Consider the following 20,217-nt stretch of genomic DNA (forward strand, 5'->3'; position numbering starts at 1 on the left):
CTGATGAGAGTTGAGGATCGAACCCGCGTGAGGAATAGAAGCGCCTGGAAGCACGTAAGTAAGCGCTTGTAGCCTGCTTCACGATGCGCACTAACTGTCCCTTTTATCTTGCAGGTACAAGTTCGGAGCTTTAGAGAAGCTGAAGGGTGCTGGAATACCCACTGGATTCGGCGTGGGAAGGAGTAATGGCACGTGAGTAATAAAGTTGCCCAATGTCTTTAAACGCACCTTCTTTTGTCTTTCAGATGCGGGATGCAGCGCCGAAGGCCTCCGGAGCGTGCGAAGAGCTGGTAAGCTTTTGTCTTTCAGATGCCAGAATGCAGTGCGAAGACCTCCGGAGCATGCGAAGAGTAGGTAAGCCTTTGTCTTTCAGATGCCGGAATGCAGCGCGAGGCGTTGGTGACAGCCGATGGACCAGGTAAGAGATGCGCTGCCACTGAAGACCGTAGTGCTAACCTGTTCTTTCTTTGTCTTTACAGGTGCTGCTGAAGACTGGATTCCAGGATGGTAAGCCTTTGTTCCCTTAGGCCCAGGATCAGAAGCAGAAGACACGATGAGCGTTCTGCTGCAGAGAATGCAGAATAACACAAAGCAAGATTCATCCATCGGGTGTGGTTTAAATACCCTCCTGTAGTGCTTAGGTGTCTCCTTCCACAGCCACGCCTAAGAAAAGAGTTCCTGCTTTCCAGAAGAGTTCCAGTGTTCTGAACCTAGGGAGTGGCTCCTGCCCCACCCAACAGGAAAAGTAGTCCCAAACAGAAGAGGATCAGGGGTTCAACTGGCAGGTAAGTAAGCAGCATGGTCTGCTGGAGTTAAGTCCACCCAAGCATTATGAGCCCGGCGCGTCCAGCGCTGGGACTGGGCATCTTTATGAGCCTGGTGCCAGGACAGGGTCCAAAAGGTCCCAATTGGGACTGGCTGGCACTCGGAACCGGGGTTATGGGTCTGCTTCCAAGGGAGTCGGGCAAGTCCTGATCTTTTGGAAGCAGAGATCATGACACCTCTGTCCATACTTTTGTGAGACACTATTCCTTGGACTCCTTCCATGGGCAGGATTTGGCCTTTGGTAAGGAAGTCCTCTATTCAGCCATTTGATTGGGCATTCTAAAATTGTAAATTCTTTTCCCACCTCCGTAAGTTGGTACTGCTTTGGGAGTCTGTCATAGATGTGGAATACGTCGGAGGACACAATCCCCTTGAAGAACAAGTTACTTACCATATCTGGTAACGTTCTTTCGATGGGATGTTCCTCCGACATATTCCACATCGCCCTGCCAGCCTGCCCCTCTACTGAATTTCCTATGCAATTGCAGCTTACGTTTCCACAAGGCTATCTGCAGTCATACTGGCAGGAGATTGGTGCCACACGTTCTGGGAAAAACTACAACTGAGGCTACGGGCGCCGTGCATCCTATATATAACATCCGGTGACGTCAACCCTCGACGGAGGTCCTCAAGGCACAACGGATCGACGCAGGACGCCCTCTGGCGAAAATTTTCCAAAGCAGCACAGCTGTGGACATTACCTGTCATAGATGTGGAATACGTTGGAGGAACATCCCATCGAAAGAACGTTACCAGATATGGTAAGTAACTTGTTCTTCTCACAATGCAAGTGAGCATGAATGAATAGCCAGGTCTTTATTTTAAAAGTTGCTTGAATTGAAGCATGGATGTTGCCTGGCCGATATTGGTGGGTACGCTGTTCCACAGATCAAGGATAATGTTGCACACTGTTTTCAGTATGTGGGTGCAGAATTCTTTAGGAATTTGAAGTTTTGATATTGTATTTTTTAATGAGATGCAATGTTTTTCGTTCTTTAAGGAAATGGACAGTGGTTAAATGAGCACATGTTACTGAATGCCTGTGATGGGCCTGCCTATAGACATGTAAACCAATTCAGGTGTAATCATTTGGTAGGAGGCGAGGTTGGCGGAAAGGGGATTTGCATAGTTTTGCTGCAAGTTGATGAGCAGACCTACTATTGGTGCCTGATTCTCTTGTGGTATAAAAGGGAGGACCTTCTGTGAAGACTTGAGTTGGAAGAAGCCTGTTTTCAACACCATTTCAGTTTGGAAGTTCATGCTTAGTTCAGCATCCTACATGAGTGAGGTTGAGGTTTTTGTCTCAGAAGACATTAAGATCAGGCAGCCAACAAAGGCTAGATATGTATGTACATAGGTTGTGGTGTTTTTTTCTTGAAATGGTTGGTGCTGAGAAAAAGAGCTTCTGTTTGGACAGCGTTGAGCTTCTGTGTTTTTTTTCTTGCATTCAGGACTCAACTTTACTCCGTCAGCTGGGACAGTATCTAGTGTTCAAAACACTAATGTTATAAAAACCTTCACAAACATGATTTTAAAAAATAGAAAAATAACACTTGTTTGTGATTTTGGCATATTGTTGTTGGAAGAATTGAGTTTCTACTAAAAGTTAATATGAAAACAGGAATCTAACTCAAAGATAAAGAATACCTCCATAGGAGATCAATGTACAGAGAAAACATGGTAGAAATTGCTAAATTAACACACAAACCCTATACAGATAAGGACTGTGTTGAAAATTAAAATCTTATCAAAAACAGGAGCAAAGTTGTTAGGCAAGCAACTGACACAAAAAAGCATTATTTGGAGTGAAAACCTTTCAAATGGGTTAAATAGGAGACACATTTCAAATGTACCTGAAACGCAGGAGATCTAACACTCAAAAGGGCTGCCTAATCTAATTCTTGCAGAAGAACTTTCTAAAACTTTAAAAGGAATTGAATTCCAATGCAGCATAGGAATAGGAAGCAAAGTGTTAATATATGCAATAAATTTGAATGCTCAGTATTTGAAAAATGTGTAATACTGTATTTGGATTGTTAATGGTGCAGACGGTTTACAGCAAACATGGAAATAGATACCGATCATTTATTCACACATTTATTAAATATACTGACTGTAACCTGCAGGATTTTTGATGCAATGTACAAAATAATATATTACCAAAAAAGGGTGAGAAATGTCACTTAGGAGTAAGTTTAAAAAGAATTACATTTTGTCACTAAAACAAGCAAACAATTTCTGAATTTGAATACTACTTCATAGACTGATGGTTTAAGCAGAATTAGCAGAAGGTTGCACAAATTGAGCTATACATTTGAAACTGACACATTTTACAAATATCAACTTGGCAGGAAAGTAATGAATTGAAAGCCTGCCATAGCTTTTTCACATAGAGTAAGCATAAAACAAACCACGCTTTTACAACTCTTGAACGTTTTACAAAATGAAGAAGACAAGAAAGAGCATAGACATGCTCAAATACAAATAAAATGCTGTCGAATATTTTAAAAAGCCTGTCTAACATGAACTATTTAAGAATAAAAATGTTCACAGTAATGTTTAAATTGTTTTTATTAAAAAGGACTCCCCCTGTATTTAAAAAGAAAACTAAAATTACATTTTTTTAAAGGAGGGAGTGTCATGATGCCTACCTCCAAGGAGCCAGGTCCGACCCAGCAACCCCAGAGGCAGGCATCATTTCCCCCAGGGGAGTGCCAGCGGGCCCAAGCTTGGGGCCCTTTGGACGCAGTCCTGGCGCCTTAGGCGCCAGGCTCATGTTGGACCTCTGTCCTGGCGCCTTAGGCGCCAGGCTCATAAAGCTAGACATGTGTTCAAGTGTTTTAATGTGCACTTACCTGAGGCAGACCATGCTGCCACATCCAGGCCCTCTTGAGGCCTGAATGGAACTACTTTACCTGTGGGACTACTTCCCACCCGGGTGTGGTCGGGGAAGGATACATACCTGATTGGAGGAAGGATACACACTTGGGACTTCTTCCAAAGCTATTTAAACCACACCCGATCAGCAACTCACGCTTCACGTTGTTCTGCTCCTCGCAGCTGGACGCTCACCGTGTCAGCTCCTGCATCTGGACTTCAGCCACGCCTGTCAGCATCCTGGGCCACCTACAAAGGGAGACAAGAGACCTTACCAGCTAAATCTGCACCACGGAGACATCACCGACGATCCTGAAAGGGAAGACATTATTTTTAAAAGCATTTCGTTACGATCGCTGCAGCGCTGCATTTCACTCACCTTTCCTGGGTTCCTCCATCTTCAGCAGCGATCATCCGGATACACAGCCACTTCCCAGAGCCTGGAGAAAAATATAAGAATAAGAGGTGAGAGAAGGAAGGGAATAAGACTTACCTGTTGGGTCATTCCCATTTCATTTCGGGTCTTGCCGCTTCCAGGCATTTTCCGGACCCTGGCCCCTATGGGGAAAAAAGACAGACATTGAATGAGCGTATGCAAAGACAGTTCCCGAGCGCTCATCCAGAACTAACCTGCCATTTACTGGAACTGCACGTTTCACTTTGGGTTGGCGCCATATCTCCGGCATTCCGAACCCCGGCCCCTAAGGGGAAAAAAGACATAAGCATTAGCGCTTGCTGCAAAAAGACAATGAACATTATTATTAAGCTTGGACTTTTGAACTTGCAACAGAACTTTTACAGAGCATTACCTGAATAGTCAAGCTTACCTGAACTCCCATCAATCCTCAATCCAGTGAAGTAACTGGGTTTCAACGCGCCCCTGCATCGGAAGCAGGATGGAGAGCTCATCCTTCCTGACCCTAAGGTGAGACTTCACGGGGAATCGTGGAAGGGTATTGTGGAGGGTTGGAAGAGAGTGGGAGGCTTGAGCATAACTCAGTCAGTAGGTAATACTCCCTTTTCACGCACAGGGGAATATTCCTGCGAGCCGGAGAAGCCAGAGTAGAGGGCCCTTCCTGTCCATCTTCAGAGTCCTGCGCTTCACCATTGAAGAAGCATCAGCACTCGAAGCCAGACCTGCGCCTCCGTGGGAATCAGGTGAGCGTTACAGAACGCGAAGCCTACCCACAATTTCCCACCCGGGCGCTATGGAGACTTCCGAGACTGACCAGCTGGCCCAGCTTTTGGGGGAATTACGGGCAGAGGTGCACTCAGCCCGCCAGGAGACTAACGCTCTCAAAAGAGAACTGATCTTATCCAAGGAAAGAACAGATGACCTAGCCAAAAGGTTATTACAGGCCCAGGCAGGGCACACTCCTTTACCTAATTCCGGAGACATTTCCACATCAATGGGTTTGAGTAACCCGGTACAAATTAATCTACCTGGACACATGCCTTTGGCCCCGCCTGAACGTTTTGCGGGGGATCCCAAGAAATATGCCGTCTTTATGAACCAATGTCATTTACACTTTCTATGCAGACCGAGAGCCTTCCCTAACGACCAGACCAAGGTAGCCTTTATACTATCTTACCTCAGTGGCAGTGCTGCCGATTGGTCTATTCCATTGGTAAATCAGGATGATCCCATTCTCCAGAATTGTCAGGGCTTCCAGCCCAGCATGGAAAGATTGTTCGCTCGACACTCTCAAGGACAGGCCCTTGATAACGAACTGCTATCCTTACGACAAGGTAATCAGGATCTTCTGTCCTACATAGCCACCTTTAACAGACTGGTTGTGGAAACTGGATGGCCAGAAAGCAAAAGGATCACATTGTTTCATCGAGGCCTGCGCAGAGAGCTTAAGGATGTTCTAGCTCAGATAGTAAACCCACCCCAGGTCTGCGCAGACTACATTGACTTGGTGGTTCAACTTGATCACAGACTTCAAAATAGAAAAGCAGATCGGTTCAAGTATGAAAACCGAGTACTGATCAAAACCCACGCTAACTCCAAGAGTACCGACGTATCTGAACCTATGCAAATCGGTGGTGTTAAAGGACCATTAACGCAGAAAGAACGAGGGAGAAGGCGGCAAATGCAACTTTGTCTGTATTGCGGGACTTCCGGTCACTTTCTTCGAAATTGTCCAGTTAAACCACTTAAGAAGGTGGTTGGAGCTACTGATAACGAATTAGTGACACCTGATTCGGGAAACGACCTAGCCCGGCAAGTGTAGGGGTCCGCTTGCCGAGCTTGAAAACTAACTCTTTGACCTCGCATTTTGTCATGCCAATGGTGCTCGTGGACCCAAAACAGCCTCAGCAGTTGCATGCTATAAAAGCATACATCGACAGTGGAGCTATTGGAAATTACATAGACCGTGAATTGGCTTCCAGGATTAAGCTTCCTCTCCGCCCGAAAGTAACCCAAGATGTTATTACTACAGTAGATGGAACCGAAATAGCCTCAGGGCCTGTAACGCATTCCACTGTTGAAGTGACACTGGTGGGTCAGGATGGACATCGGGAAGCAATCGTGTTTGATGTGATCAAGGCCCCACAATTTCAAGTAATTCTTGGAATTACTTGGTTAGAAACACATAATCCCAGAATAGACTGGCGAGCAAAGAAGATAAGTTTTCCTGATTGTGAACCAACTTGTTATCCAAGAAATCCAGCTATGGGTCTAGCCTCAGCAACTTCCACCCCTGTACAGCTACCGTCAGAATACCAAGAATTCCAAGACGTTTTTCAGAAAGAACAGGCTAACACATTACCTCCCCATCGGTCTTATGATTGCCAAATCGATCTGGTACCCAATGCTCAACTACCTTGTAGTAGGATTTATGCTCTTACGGAACCTGAGAACCTGCATTTGCGTCAGTATTTAGATCAGTACCTAGCCAATGGTTTCATTCGCCCGTCCAAGTCTCCTGTCTCTTCAGCTCTGTTCTTCTTTCCGAAAAAAGAAGGCGACCTTAGAACGTGTATAGATTATCGCGCCCTAAATCAAATAACGATTAAGAATCGTTATCCTCTGCCCTTGATCCCTGAGCTTATCGACCAGGTGAAAGACGCTTGTGTGTACACCAAGTTAGATCTCCGAGGAGCTTATCACCTGGTGCGCATAAAAGAAGGCGACGAATGGAAGACTGCATTCCGCACCAAGTTTGGGCTTTTCGAATATCAGGTGATGCCCTTCGGTTTGTGCAATGCACCTGCCGCCTTTCAGTACTTTATGAATGATGTTCTTCGGGAACTTATCGATGTCTGTGTCATTGTTTACATTGACGACATCCTGGTGTACTCTTCTTCAGAATCTGATCACAGAAAACATGTTAGGGCAGTTCTTGAGAAACTGCGCCAGCACAGACTATTTGCAAAACTCGAAAAATGCGTTTTTCATACCACAGAAGTTGAGTTTCTCGGATTCATCCTGACACCTCAAGGAGTCCGAATGGACTCGCGAAAGGTGGACGCCATCCTCAAATGGCCATCTCCAAGCTCGGTGAAGGGAGTTCAGAGCATGCTCGGCTTTGCCAATTTCTATCGAAGATTCATCCCGGAATTTTCCCGAACAGTCCAACCCATCACCGCTCTCCTAAAGAAAAACAAACGCTTCAAATGGACTCTTGAGGCCGAACAAGCCTTCAGGACCTGAAAACCAAATTCACCTCTGCACCTGTATTGAAGCACCCACACCCAGATCTCCCGTACATAGTGGAAACCGATGCATCCAGTTCGGCCATGGGAGCTGTCCTGTCGCAAAGAGACCCAAAAACTAACCAACTACACCCAGTGGCCTTTTGGTCCAGAAAATTTTCTCCTCCTGAAATCAACTACGCAATTACCGATAAAGAGTTACTGGCCATCAAATCTGCTTTCAAGGCTTGGCGTCACTACCTTTCGGGGCAAGACACACCATCACCGTAATTACTGACCACAGAAACTTACAGTATTTAAAGACGGCTAAAGCTCAATCTTCACGACAACTCCGATGGGCTCTATTCTTTGCGGAATTTGATTTTGTAATTACCTATCGCCCTGGCTGCAGGAATGGAAAAGCAGACGCCTTATCCCGGATTGGCATGGAAGAACCTAATTCGAGCTTAGAACCTGTGCCCATCATACCTGAGCAAAGAATCTTAGGCTTAACTTCATTGCAAACTATTGAGGACATCCAAACGCAAGTAAAACAACTTCTAGACTCTTCAACCTTACTGGATGGAGTCAAAAGAGTCCTCATTACACCGTTAAGGATGACTTACCCTACTTCCAGGAGCGGTTGTTTCTGCCAAGTATAGAATTGCAAGAACTTGTTATTGCCCATCATCATGAATCTTTAATGGAAGGACACCCTGGTATCGCTAAAACGGAGGAAACAATCAAAAGCCACTTCTGGTGGCCTTCTTGGAGAAAAGACATAAAGTCTTTTGTACTGTCTTGTGGAATTTGCGCCCAAAACAAGGCTCAAAAGAAAAGGCCAGCCGGCCTACTTCAACCCTTGGATATTCCACCGGCACCACGGCACACCCTGTCAATGGACTTTATAACAGATCTGCCTCCTTGTGCTGGTTACAACCCAATCCTGGCAATTGTGGACCTATTCTCCAAAATGGCCCACTTTATCCCTTTAAAGGGTTTGCCTTCAGCTTCCACCTTGGCCAAGGAATTCCTGGAGAATATAGTTCGCATACATGGTTTCCCTTCCATATTAGTCTCGGATCGTGGAAGTCAATTTATCTCACATTTTTGGAAGAATTGTTGCCAACTAGCACAAATAGATGTGCGGTTATCCACCAGCCACCACCCCCAGACCGATGGACAAACCGAGAGAACCAATCAGACTCTCGAGCAATATCTTCGGTGCATGTTACACCAATCGGAGTTAAATTGGAAAGACATCCTTTGGATCGCAGAATATGCATACAACAATTCAGTGCATTCTGGAACCAGACAAACCCCCTTTTATACTTTGTATGGTCACCATCCTCGGACCTCTGACCTAGATCCACCTCTGACCCTGGAAATGCCCGCAGTAAATCATCTGCATTCCACAATAACCCGAGCTTTCAAAGAAGCTGCAACTCATTTACAGCAAGCCAAGAAAAAGTATAAAGAAAACGCTGATTTGCACCAAAGTAAAACTCCTCCTTACCAAGTAGGAGACCAGGTATGGCTAGCAACTAAACATTTACCCCTCAAGGGCCCGCGAACCTTCAATCCCAGATTCATAGGACCTTATCCCATCAAAGCTATAATCAACCCAGTGGCCTTTAAACTGGATCTACCGTCCAACATGCGTGTTCATCCAGTTTTTCATGCATCACTTTTGAAGCCAGTACAACCAGGAACCCGATTATCAAAGCCTCCAGATCCAGTTCAAATTGAAGGGGAATTAGAATTCGAAGTTAAAGACATTTTAGACTCCAAGGTGGTAAAGTCGAAACTCTTTTATCTTGTTGATTGGAAGGGATATGGACCTCAGGAGAGATTGTGGGAGCCTAGTAACCATGTCCACGCACCTCGATTAGTACAAAGGTTTCACCGGAGATTTCCGAACAAGCCCAAACCCCCGGAGGGAAGAACCTTGGGAGGGGCCTTGAGGGGGGGGGTACTGTCATGATGCCTACATCCAAGGAGCCAGGTCCGACCCAGCAACCCCAGAGGCAGGCATCATTTCCCCCAGGGGAGTGCCAGCAGGTCCAAGCTGGGGCCCTTTGGACGCAGTCCTGGTGCCTTAGGCGCCAGGCTCATGTTGGACCTCTGTCCTGACGCCTTAGGCGCCAGGCTCATAAAGCTAGACATGTGTTCAAGTGTTTTAATGTGCCCTTACCTGATGCAGACCATGCTGCCACATCCAGGCCCTCTTGAGGCCTGAATGGAACTACTTTACCTGTGGGACTACTTTCCACCCGGGTGTGGTCGGGGAAGGATACATACCTGATTGGAGGAAGGATACACACTTGGGACTTCTTCCAAAGCTATTTAAACCACACCCGATCAGCAACTCACGCTTCGCGTTCTGCTCCTCGTAGCTGGACGCTCACCGTGTCAGCTCCTGCATCTGGACTTCAGCCACGCCTGTCAGCATCCTGGGTCACCTACAAAGGGAGACAAGAGACCTTACCAGCTAAATCTGCACCACAGAGACATCACCGACGATCCTGAAAGGGAAGACATTATTTTTAAAAGCATTTCGTTACGATCGCTGCAGCGCTGCATTTCACTCACCTTTCCTGGGTTCCTCCATCTTCAGCATCGATCATCCGGATACCCAGCCACTTCCCAGAGCCTAGAGAAAAAGACAAGAATAAGAGGTGAGAGAAGGAAGGGAATAAGACTTACCTGTTGGGTCATTCCCATTTAATTTCGGGTCTTGCCGCTTCCAGGCATTTTCCGGACCCCGGCCCCCATGGGGAAAAAAGACAGACATTGAATGAGCGTATGCAAAGACAGTTCCCGAGCGCTCATCCAGAACTAACCTGCCATTTACTGGAACTGCACGTTTCACTTTGGGTTGGCGCCATATCTCCGGCATTCCGAACCCCGGCCCCTAAGGGGAAAAAAGACATAAGCATTAGCGCTTGCTGCAAAAAGACAATAAACATTATTATTAAGCTTGGACTTTTGAACTTGCAACAGAACTTTTACAGAGCCTTACCTGAATAGTCAAGCTTACCTGAACTCCCATCAATCCTCAATCCAGTGAAGTAACTGGGTTTCAACGCGCCCCTGCATCGGAAGCAGGATGGAGAGCTCATCCTTCCTGACCCTAAGGTGAGACTTCACGGGGAATCGTGGAAGGGTATCGTGGAGGGTTGGAAGAGAGTGGGAGGCTTGAGCATAACTCAGTCAGTAGGTAGTACTCCCTTTTCACGCACAGGGGAATATTCCTGCGAGCCGGAGAAGCCAGAGTAGAGGGCCCTTCCTGTCCATCTTCAGAGTCCTGCGCTTCACCATTGAAGAAACATCAGCACTCGAAGCCAGACCTGCGCCTCCGTGGGAATCAGGTGAGCGTTACAGGGAGATGTTGGTGAGGCGGTTGTGTGGGGGCGATGGGACTAGATCTGGGGTAAGTTGTTTTACATATTGGTGGTTCTGACCGATGTAATATTGGTTGTTTATTATGTTGACAATGGAAAACGAAATAAAGACATTTAAAAAAACTATTTGAAATCTGGATCTGTAGGCTGGAAATCTCAAAAGCCAACAACCATTCAAAAATACATACTTAAAAACAACACATATTCCGGAAAATAGGAACAAAATACAACAGAACCAAAACAAACATAAACAAGTCAAACAACAAAATAGAGTGCAATTCAAAATACAAAGAATTCTTACAAAAATGGCCACAACACATTAGTGAAAAACATCCAAAAAAGTCTCAAGCAGATAGGACTGGAACCATAGTACCAAGGCTGGACCCAAAGTGCCCTTGGAGGTCAAAGTACCCTGGGGACTTGCGACACCTCAATTTTAAAATGATTATAAAACGAAACAGGGAAACATTTATAAAAAATCATGGATATATGTTTGTCTTTTCTCCCGAAATATTGCAGGAGGGGACAATTTACTGTTCAACCATTGAAATTTGGATTTTGAAGTGCTATGGTTGGTGATACCTGAAGTGTCCCAGAGGGACATTTGATTGATCAATAAGGTATAGTGCACCCCTGCCACAGACCTCGAGCCAACACAACAAAAAGGACAACTGAATAAATGAACAAACTGAAAACAAAACTTTAAACACCTTCTCTTATGTGAACATTTGCTAACTGTAAGGGTAGTTATTTTGTAGTAAATCACTCTCTACTGGGATCATTTGCTGGTATTTCATGTGGCATGAACCCAAAAATAGTGTTGTAGGAGCATCATTTTGAAACAAACCTGCTAACAATATTGTACATTTTTGTAAAATGTATCTATTATTTTGTATGAAAACATTTAAGCACAATAAATGTAAATGCTTACTTTTAAAAAAATAAGTAGCTCTATTGTAAATGATTTCATTTTAATTGCTGATGAGGAAAAAATGCAGACATTTGTTTTATAGAAAAGGAAAAAGGTAGGATTACCACATGAATTACAGCAGTCTCCAAAAGATAGGGTAAGTCAAAAGCCCTAAAAGGTAAGATTTTCACAATTATAAAATTTATAAAACATTCTCAAATGTGCATTTGACATTGTGCATTCCATTTGATCATATAAGATTTTCTTCATTTCACATAATTCCAGTCATTTTAGTAGCAATATTACATTCTGTATTGTAGCTTTATCATTGACATTTTCCCATCTGAGCAGCTTCCTCCACTGCAACGATGATGATGATGATGGCGATACATATTATTGTATTAGATAGTGATGTATGCCGAATTCCTCTCCATTTTAAGCACTATAATATTGAGTGCTATTATTACCAGGTGTGCCAGTGGTGTTGATGTTGGCAACTGGCTTTGTATTGCATTCTGTTGAAGAGCCTTTGGCCTTAGGACCAGGAGGTAGTCAATGCTAGGAGGCAGTCTCAAACAGGGGATATAATCTCTACTCCCAAAAAAGTATACAAGTGTGACAGCAAAGTCAGTGTTCCCAACTTGCTTTGTGCTGAAGAACTGGAGGCCTTGGGACCAGGAAATAGTCGGAGCTGGGTGGCACGTCACATCCATACTGGTAATCCCTACCGCCCACTGAAGTGCTTAAGTATGTCATCACGGTTGATTTTTCGCAAACCTGCTTTCTGTTTTCTTTTGAAGAACTTTCAGCCTTGGCACCAGGAGAGACTCAGTCAGGATACACATTGTATGCAGGCCAAATTATCCCTACTCCTAGCGGTTTGCCACCAAGTGTGTAGCTATATTGGTGATGTCAGCTGTAGTTGACTGTGGATTCAATCTTACTTATGGAAGGAGTGCACCCATTGGCTTAAAACATATCCAAAACCTTGCAACTGCAAAGCTTTATCTGAAATTAAAGAATATTTATTGTTTAAGGAACTCTAAAAGATTTTAAACCGATGTGAAGAATAGATCTTCAATGTATTACTCACATTTTCCTTTCAATATTCAGTATTTTAGAAGTTGGAGTTGAAATATTTTAGTCTTTGATTTTGGTTAGTTTTAAATACAATTTCCAAGGGAGCATTCTCATTGGAACCAAAACAATTAAATAGTGCTAAAAAGTACACAAACAGTTAATCCACCAAAGTTTAGAAGAGGACAATCCTCATTTGCATTTAGTAGTACTCAAATTAAATAATAGAGCAATAATGATAAAGTGTAATTCATTAAATGTTATTTAAGAACCTCTAGATAATGAGCACAAATATGATTGAAAAGGAATAAAAGAAGCAGCTGATTCCCAAAGATCTCTTCTATCCAACATTTTACCAAATAACTCAGTACAATAAATATATCAGGAGGTTAAAATGTATTGTATTCATTTCGATGTTTTAACAGCAACCAAATGAGTAAACGTAACACAACAAGGATTCCTGCCAAAGTTCTTTTGTGTAATGAATCTCAATTTGAAAGGCTGATTTCCATGCAGTTGACTTGGTAGAAGTTGGTGTACTTAGCCAAATGGGCAGGAGTGAGGGAGATGAGAAAAATGAATACCAATTGTGTCAATGTGAAATAAAATCCAGAAACGAGGAAAATAAGCATGTAACCATTGATAATACCATGATGATAAAAGATGATGGACTTAATAATACAAACGATAACAAAATACAGATGTGAACGTTTTGTTTACAAAACATATAGGACTATTGCAAAAGATAATATCATCAATCTTCAGGCTGGCTAAAGAATCAAGAGTTTATAAATAAAGTTTCTGCTGTTGCAAAAGTGATATTTGTTGAAGAACTCTTAATGTTGAACCCAGAGTCCTCCAAAAATATGCTGATTAAGTGATCAATCAATGGGCAACTGATAAAGAATCGTTCTTTTAAAAAATATAATGGTGACTCTAGGCAAGTTGAGCAAGATGAAATATTAAAAGATCAGTCTAAATTGTCTTCTCCGGATACATGTTTGAAAAAAATGTATGAAAAAAAAGTGTGTGTGTATATGTGTGTATATATATATAAAACTCTGTGGTTTGATGGGGACGCATTGTTGTGACCAAGCGGCGAGGAAAGCCGCAAAACGCGTTAACGTTCCCAATGCGCACAATATTCTTTGCACTTTGGGAGAGCATAATGTTAATGGATTTTTAGTGCTGTTTGCAAGGCATCAATAAAGACTGGATTTTACTTCTACTTGGATGTCCGGACTTTGTTTATACTGGAGAAGTGAAGAGTGCTACTCATCCTGCCTGATCTTATCAGTGTGAAGAAAAAAGGATATATTCGATATGAGATGAAAAAAGTACTCATCCAAAGAGATGGGAATATGATTTAGTTACAAATCACAATCTTTTCCCTCAGTTATTTGATGAAAAAACAAGTTTTTATTAATAGATTGACACTACTAGAACTATTATACACTGTAGCACCATTGTAAGTAATTCCATTAAAGGAGCTGGTTCTAGTTGGAATTGGATTGGTTGCTGGTACTCAACAAGAGGATTTGTGAAATGTACTTCCATCACAAACTTGCATTTGATTCTATGGTATTCCGATAAGATTTGAGCCATGGGTATTGATGTATTTACAATATGAAATCCATCTAAAAAACAAAATCCAGTAAAGAAAAAGAAAAATCAACACAATTATAACATTTGATTAACTAGCCTAGTTTAAAATTACAGTAAGTGAGGGAAAAAGGGAAATAATTATCCAATTAAAGGATGACAATGAATTGAACAAATTAGCAAAATCCAGAATAGGTTCTAGCTAGCTTTAGAACCATGGAAGATTATATGACCCTATGAATGATACGCCTGTATTTGATATGTTAACTTTAGCATCCTTGAATATTTCAGTGGGTCAGAATTACAGGACAAGGAGTTTTCTTTGCCCACATGCCATTATTTACAGAAAGCATGGTTATTGGAAGAAATTGTAATTCAAAATTACCTCTGCTACCATAAATTGGCAATCACTTCATTGCATGTTCTTCCTGACAGAAGATTGATGATCATGTTGAATCTAGATAAGGTTTCCAACACAAATTGATATAAGATCCTGTTATTTTTCAAGTGATAAAATTACTGTTAGAAGATAAGACCCAGCCCCTGGTACTGGTCAATGATTATATCCCTCATCAAAAATCTATGGATTATATTCTAGGTTTGCTGGAAGCCATGTACCTAGAGTTAGCAAAGCAGTTACAAGATATTTTATACTCTTAGCAGGTGACTTGAAGTATTCTGCTAATGATTTCCTAAACAATATTGAAGTAAGTTATACTGATGATTGTTGGATTATTGAAAGACTTTCATAGCCGTAGATGTAAGGTTATGCAAGAGGCCAGTTATGCTTGTATATATGCGAACTGCATGATTTCAGACTTCTAAATGGATACCTTTTGAAAGACTAACTTTCAAATTTTGCACTTTATAAATATGAAATATTTTATTTCCCGTTTCTAAGTTTGTTCTTTTGAAGCAATAACTACCATTACAGACACACATCATGTAATGGTCTATAAGCTTATTTGGACAACGAGTGGAAAAACACCAAAGGCTATTGTTCTTGGTGAGCATTTCATTCTTGAAAAATGTTGGAAGAAAATGAATTCTGGGTCTCTTGAAGTATGAAGTATTTAAAAAAAAAAAAAGAACAATATTAGTTTTATTTTCAGCCAATTTCATAAAAGCTATTCATTTTGTATAAACAGATATTAAAACTAAATTGTAAATCGTCGTTGACACCATACCATAATATATAAATATTGTCGTCCAGGTTAATACAATTCAGAAATGTCGAAAATCTATTCTCTCCCTAATAACTTTTTACATTAGAGAATATTTAGGTACTTTAGCCACCTATGACTTGGTAGTAAATTCTATTGAACAGATGGGGTTAAAGATGAACATAAAGGAAATATAGGTAAATATGGTCTTGATAATTAGATAAGTTGGTATAACATGGAGGTAAAAATGAAGACCTATTTTGAATATGAAACTCAGACAATAATATAATTATTATACTTGGGATTGTTCTGCACAAAAAAGACTCCAGCAAGAATATAAGAATGATATAATTTGTAGTATAGGTAAAAACATTGGAAGGAATCCCTTTTAGCAGTACAAAATAAAGATCCCAAAATCTTTTTTCCAACTTATTACAGAGGTCTGGCCTCATTGTACGGTATAACTATATCCTGTGTGCACGAAAAATAATGAAAGCAACATCTGCATCAGTTATATAAGCAGATAGTTGATTTGAACACGAGATTATCAAAAAATAAGGATTCAAGAATTTTAAAATAATATTGATATTGAGCAAGGTTTTGGATACAATTAAAGTATACAAGCATCTAGAGCTAATGGACTGTACAAATTGCCATTGGCACTATTGAAATTGAATTCAAAATTATGGGCAAATAATGTTAAACTGGCCTATACAATATATTGCTCCCTTAATCAAAATTGGTAAAATTGCAAGGAGAGCATTATGGTAGATGTTAATGAATTCGTAATATTAGTAAACTGAACAAATAAAGGATAGTCTTACAAGATTTGGCAGCTAAAATATTTTCTAAACATATATTAGACTATGTTTCTAATTGGGTTTAAGTGAGTAACTTAATGCCCCTTTATCAATCCTTTTTTTTAAGTAAGGGGTATCTACAGTAGATATTTTGTTGGCTTTCAGTCACCTTATCAAAAGATGCACAATTTGTTTAAAAAATGCCCTCTGTATTGAACAACTCTAGAATTGATCAAATCTGTGTGAAAGTTGATGGAGGTAGCGCTGGAAAACATTCGAAAATTGTGGTGTTCTGCAACCTTTTTCATAATTAGTAATTGAAGTTCATACCAACTGTTTGACAGAGGTCAACATATCTTATTTAGGTGGCGTAATAGAGAAAATAATTAATTAAATAATGGTTTTAAACGTGGATGTCTACTAGTTCCCCTGCTGTACAATGTTTGTACTGCCTTTTTAGGAGATGCATTTAATAAAGCTGCAAAAATCAAATACACCTAAGATTGGCCAATATGGTTTGCATATGCCACAGTCATTCTAGATTTGACACCTATAGCATTACAATATATTTTGAATGAGACAACTAGGTAACTAGCAACTCATGATTTCGAAATCAGTATTAAAACGATCGCTATCACAGTCTTTAATGGTAAAAGAAAAAATGAATCCAGGGATTCTATGTCAAGACCGGAGGCAAGCATTATGCTTTAACTTCTTTAATACTACTCTTCAGCAGCTTTTCAAATCTTACAATTCAATAAACAAACTTTTAAACACTTTTCATTGTTTCCCTCCAAAAACGAAACTGGAAACTATCCCAAGAAAACTCCCATGACTCATTTCCTCCTTTAGTAGTCTCCTCCTTTAAAATCCTCCCTCGTGTTATGTCCTGTTTGCGTCCTTTCCTCTTCTTTTTTCTGCTTCTCAGCAAATAAGTTCTATAGATTTAGCTCTGTGATTAGTGTACTATTGTATGTATTTAGAGCAATAATAATGAATTTATTTATGGCAGTGTATTGATTTCATATTCACTCACATTAATCATGTAGTGTTTTGTGTGAGAGCACACGAGTAAATGCAACCCTTCGGTTTAGGGCTTAAGCACAGGGCTATCATGTGCGAGCGGCACGTACGCACGACAACAAGCTGCACGCAGACAGGAACCAGGGACGCAAGCTGGGTCTGTAAGCAATTTCACCCACACCACGACGCCAGCTCGCGTCCCTATTCTGAGGCATTATGGGGTATGCACCATTCTCAGCAGACCTGCGGTGAGGAAAAGGCTGCTTTCGTCCTCGCGATGTCGTGGCTCAACATGCCGACACTGACTTCAGAATAAAGCACCTCACGTTTCCCCCGATCTGCTCATCTAAAGGAGCTGCAGCACGCATTTATCCACAGCATTACAAACATGCTGGATCAGAGTGGCTTCCGTAGAGGTCCTACCGAGCCAATTTCGTTTTTCACTTGTGTCGTTTGGCATTCAGGCCACTTGCAGACCAACAGTATTCACAGAAACAGAGACTGGTGAAGCTTTAAAAAAAAAATGTTTTCTAAATAAATGTATATTCAATAACGAATATTAAGAGGAAAGTCTGTGACAGAATGGAGCAGCATTACACTGCAAGTGTCATCACCAGGTGGAGGACACGGTGCTTGGGAGAGAGATGGCAGATTCCTGGAGTGAGGGGAGCCAGGAGGAATGTAAAGTGTAGTTCAAAGCTTCAGAGGAAGCTGAGGAATTCCTCAGTGAGGAAGACGCCGACCTTATCCTCATCTTCAAGAAGGTCCTAAGCGAATCTCTGGTCCAAGCAGTGTCGCAAGGAGTTAAACCCCTTCAGGACAGGCGAGGTGCTCTAGAAGCTCTCATAGACAATAAGAGCCAGGCGAGGTACAAGCTGAGCAATTAAAAGGGAGAGGACAGTCCAGGCGAAGGACCATCCCATTTACACCCGCAAAGCAGGGTTGAACAACAGGGGAGTCAAGTGACCCGGAAGAGGAAGGCCTCTGCTACTCCCCCGGGTCAAGAGAAGGGGACAAGAGAGAATCCCCAGGAGGCAGCCGATGCTTTTCAAAAGCTCAAGGAAGCTTTTCCACTGAATGCAATTTGTGCCCTATTATCAGATAGGAGATGGAGCATGCTGCTCAAAATAGACTGCAATTTATGTGATTTGGCATCCTACGAGGCCGGCGAGATGAAACAAGGCCTACTGTTCAGGGAAACATTTGTGAAGGAGATTAATACATTTGTTGGCACTTTTACTGCACTCGAGAAGGTGCAGTAATCAATAAGGAGGATATTCCCTAGTTCTGTTTTTGCCAGGGGCCGGTCAATACAGAGGTTGAGCGACCTGTTGATTCCAGGCTCAGAGACAGCCTCAGCGACCTAGAGCCAAATATTGGGAGACAAGCCAGCAGGACACCTTCCCGTCCCGGGGGAGAGGGTCCAGAGGTCGCAGATGATTCTACCACACCAAAGCGCAGGAGCAGATGATAACAGTTCTATATATAATATACACCTTCCATTGGAGGTGGGGAGAAACCAGTATTTAAAAAAATTGGCACAGACTATCAGGCGATGCCTAGATTTTGCAGACTGTAGTGAGGTTCAGGCTGGAATTGGTTGGTTATCCATAGCAAGCGCAGCTCCCGCAGCCAGTGCGATCTCCCCAAGCAGACGCACAGTTGCTGGAAGTAGAACTGGAGCTCAGATTGGAAGGCGCTATAGAGATAGGCCTCCCCCAGAGGGAGGAATTCTACAGCAATATGTTCGTGGTTCACAGGAAGGGAAAGGTGAGTCTGGTAATAAACCTTAAGAGTCCCAACGGCTGGCTTATGAACCGGCATTTCAAGATAGAGGGGATCCATCCCCTCTGGGACATTCTCAGCCAAGGAGACTGCCTAGTAAGGCGGGTTCTCAAAGACGCATATCTCACTGTACCAGTCGCAGACGAACATCGTCCATTTTTACTTTGTAAGGGACAGGTATGGCAGTATGTGTCTGCCTTTCGTGCTGTCTTCAGCTCCTTGTGCCTTTACCAAGTTCATGAGACCTGTTGTGGCTGCAAGAGAGAGGTGCGAGAATGATTGTGTATCTAGATGACATTCTCTTCCTAGCACCAGACAAAGTGCAGCTGTAAGAGCAGATGCAATGGGCACGCACCCTGCTTATGTCTCTAGGTTTCTTGATAAACTGTGAGAAGTCAGATTGCATCCCCAGCAAGCTCATGGAGTTCCTAGTGTTCGTCATAGACACTACCAAGGCAACGCTGGAACTCCCAGTGCCCAAGCTCAGGGCGATCAAGAAGGAGTTGAGGAGTGCTCAGGAAGAAGGTTATATCACTTAGAAATCTAGCCAGAGTAGTGGGTCTGCTATCGACCTCGATACAAGCGATCTTCCTGGGCCCTTTGCACTACAGGGCGCTTCTGAGGCTAAAGATCAAACATTTGCTGCGGGGGTAGAGATATCACCAAGTAGTCCCCTTGGACGGAGAAGCCAAAGTAGAGTTGAAGTGGCGCTCCACAACATGGAGGTATGGAACGACCATGCCATTTTCTGTGATGCCCCAGACCATATAATAGTAAGACGCGAGCAGGTCAGTTTGGGGCGCAAGGTGTAGAAAATTAGAGACAGGTGGGAGATGGTCGCCAGCAGAGTTTCCCGTGCACATCAACTACCTAGAGCTGCTCGCAGGCTCCTTTGCAGTCAGGGCAATGATGAAAGACCAGGCGAGATGTTGCTGCATCCTCAGGATGGACAACACATCAGCGGTCCGCTACATCAACCATCTGGTGGGGACCAGATCCAGAATGTTGGTGAAATTAGCAAAGGGCTTCTGTCACTATTGCCTCAGCAACCACATCTCCATCACGGCAGAGTAGCACAGAACATGGAAATATATTGGAATTTGCGCTAC

General features: G+C 42.6%; 1 protein-coding gene across 4 annotated transcripts in view; it reads left to right on the forward strand.

Moving 5' to 3' along the window:
- The window catches only part of AGTPBP1 (ATP/GTP binding carboxypeptidase 1), a 2,604,148-nt gene that overhangs the window by 1,360,101 nt on the left and 1,223,830 nt on the right, over nt 1–20,217 (forward strand). For 3 of the 4 annotated variants that reach the window (XM_069625853.1, XM_069625854.1, XM_069625855.1), the window contains one exon: nt 11,762–11,815. The exons of the other annotated variant lie outside the window; for it this stretch is intronic. In XM_069625853.1, the coding sequence (XP_069481954.1) occupies nt 11,762–11,815 (54 nt within the window). The remainder of the gene's footprint in view (nt 1–11,761; nt 11,816–20,217) is intronic. 4 annotated transcript variants of the gene reach the window in all.

Source organism: Ambystoma mexicanum, chromosome 6p (assembly GCF_040938575.1).
Source record: "Ambystoma mexicanum isolate Mex_15411 chromosome 6p, UKY_AmexF1_1, whole genome shotgun sequence".
Taxonomy (NCBI): Eukaryota; Metazoa; Chordata; class Amphibia; order Caudata; family Ambystomatidae; genus Ambystoma; species Ambystoma mexicanum.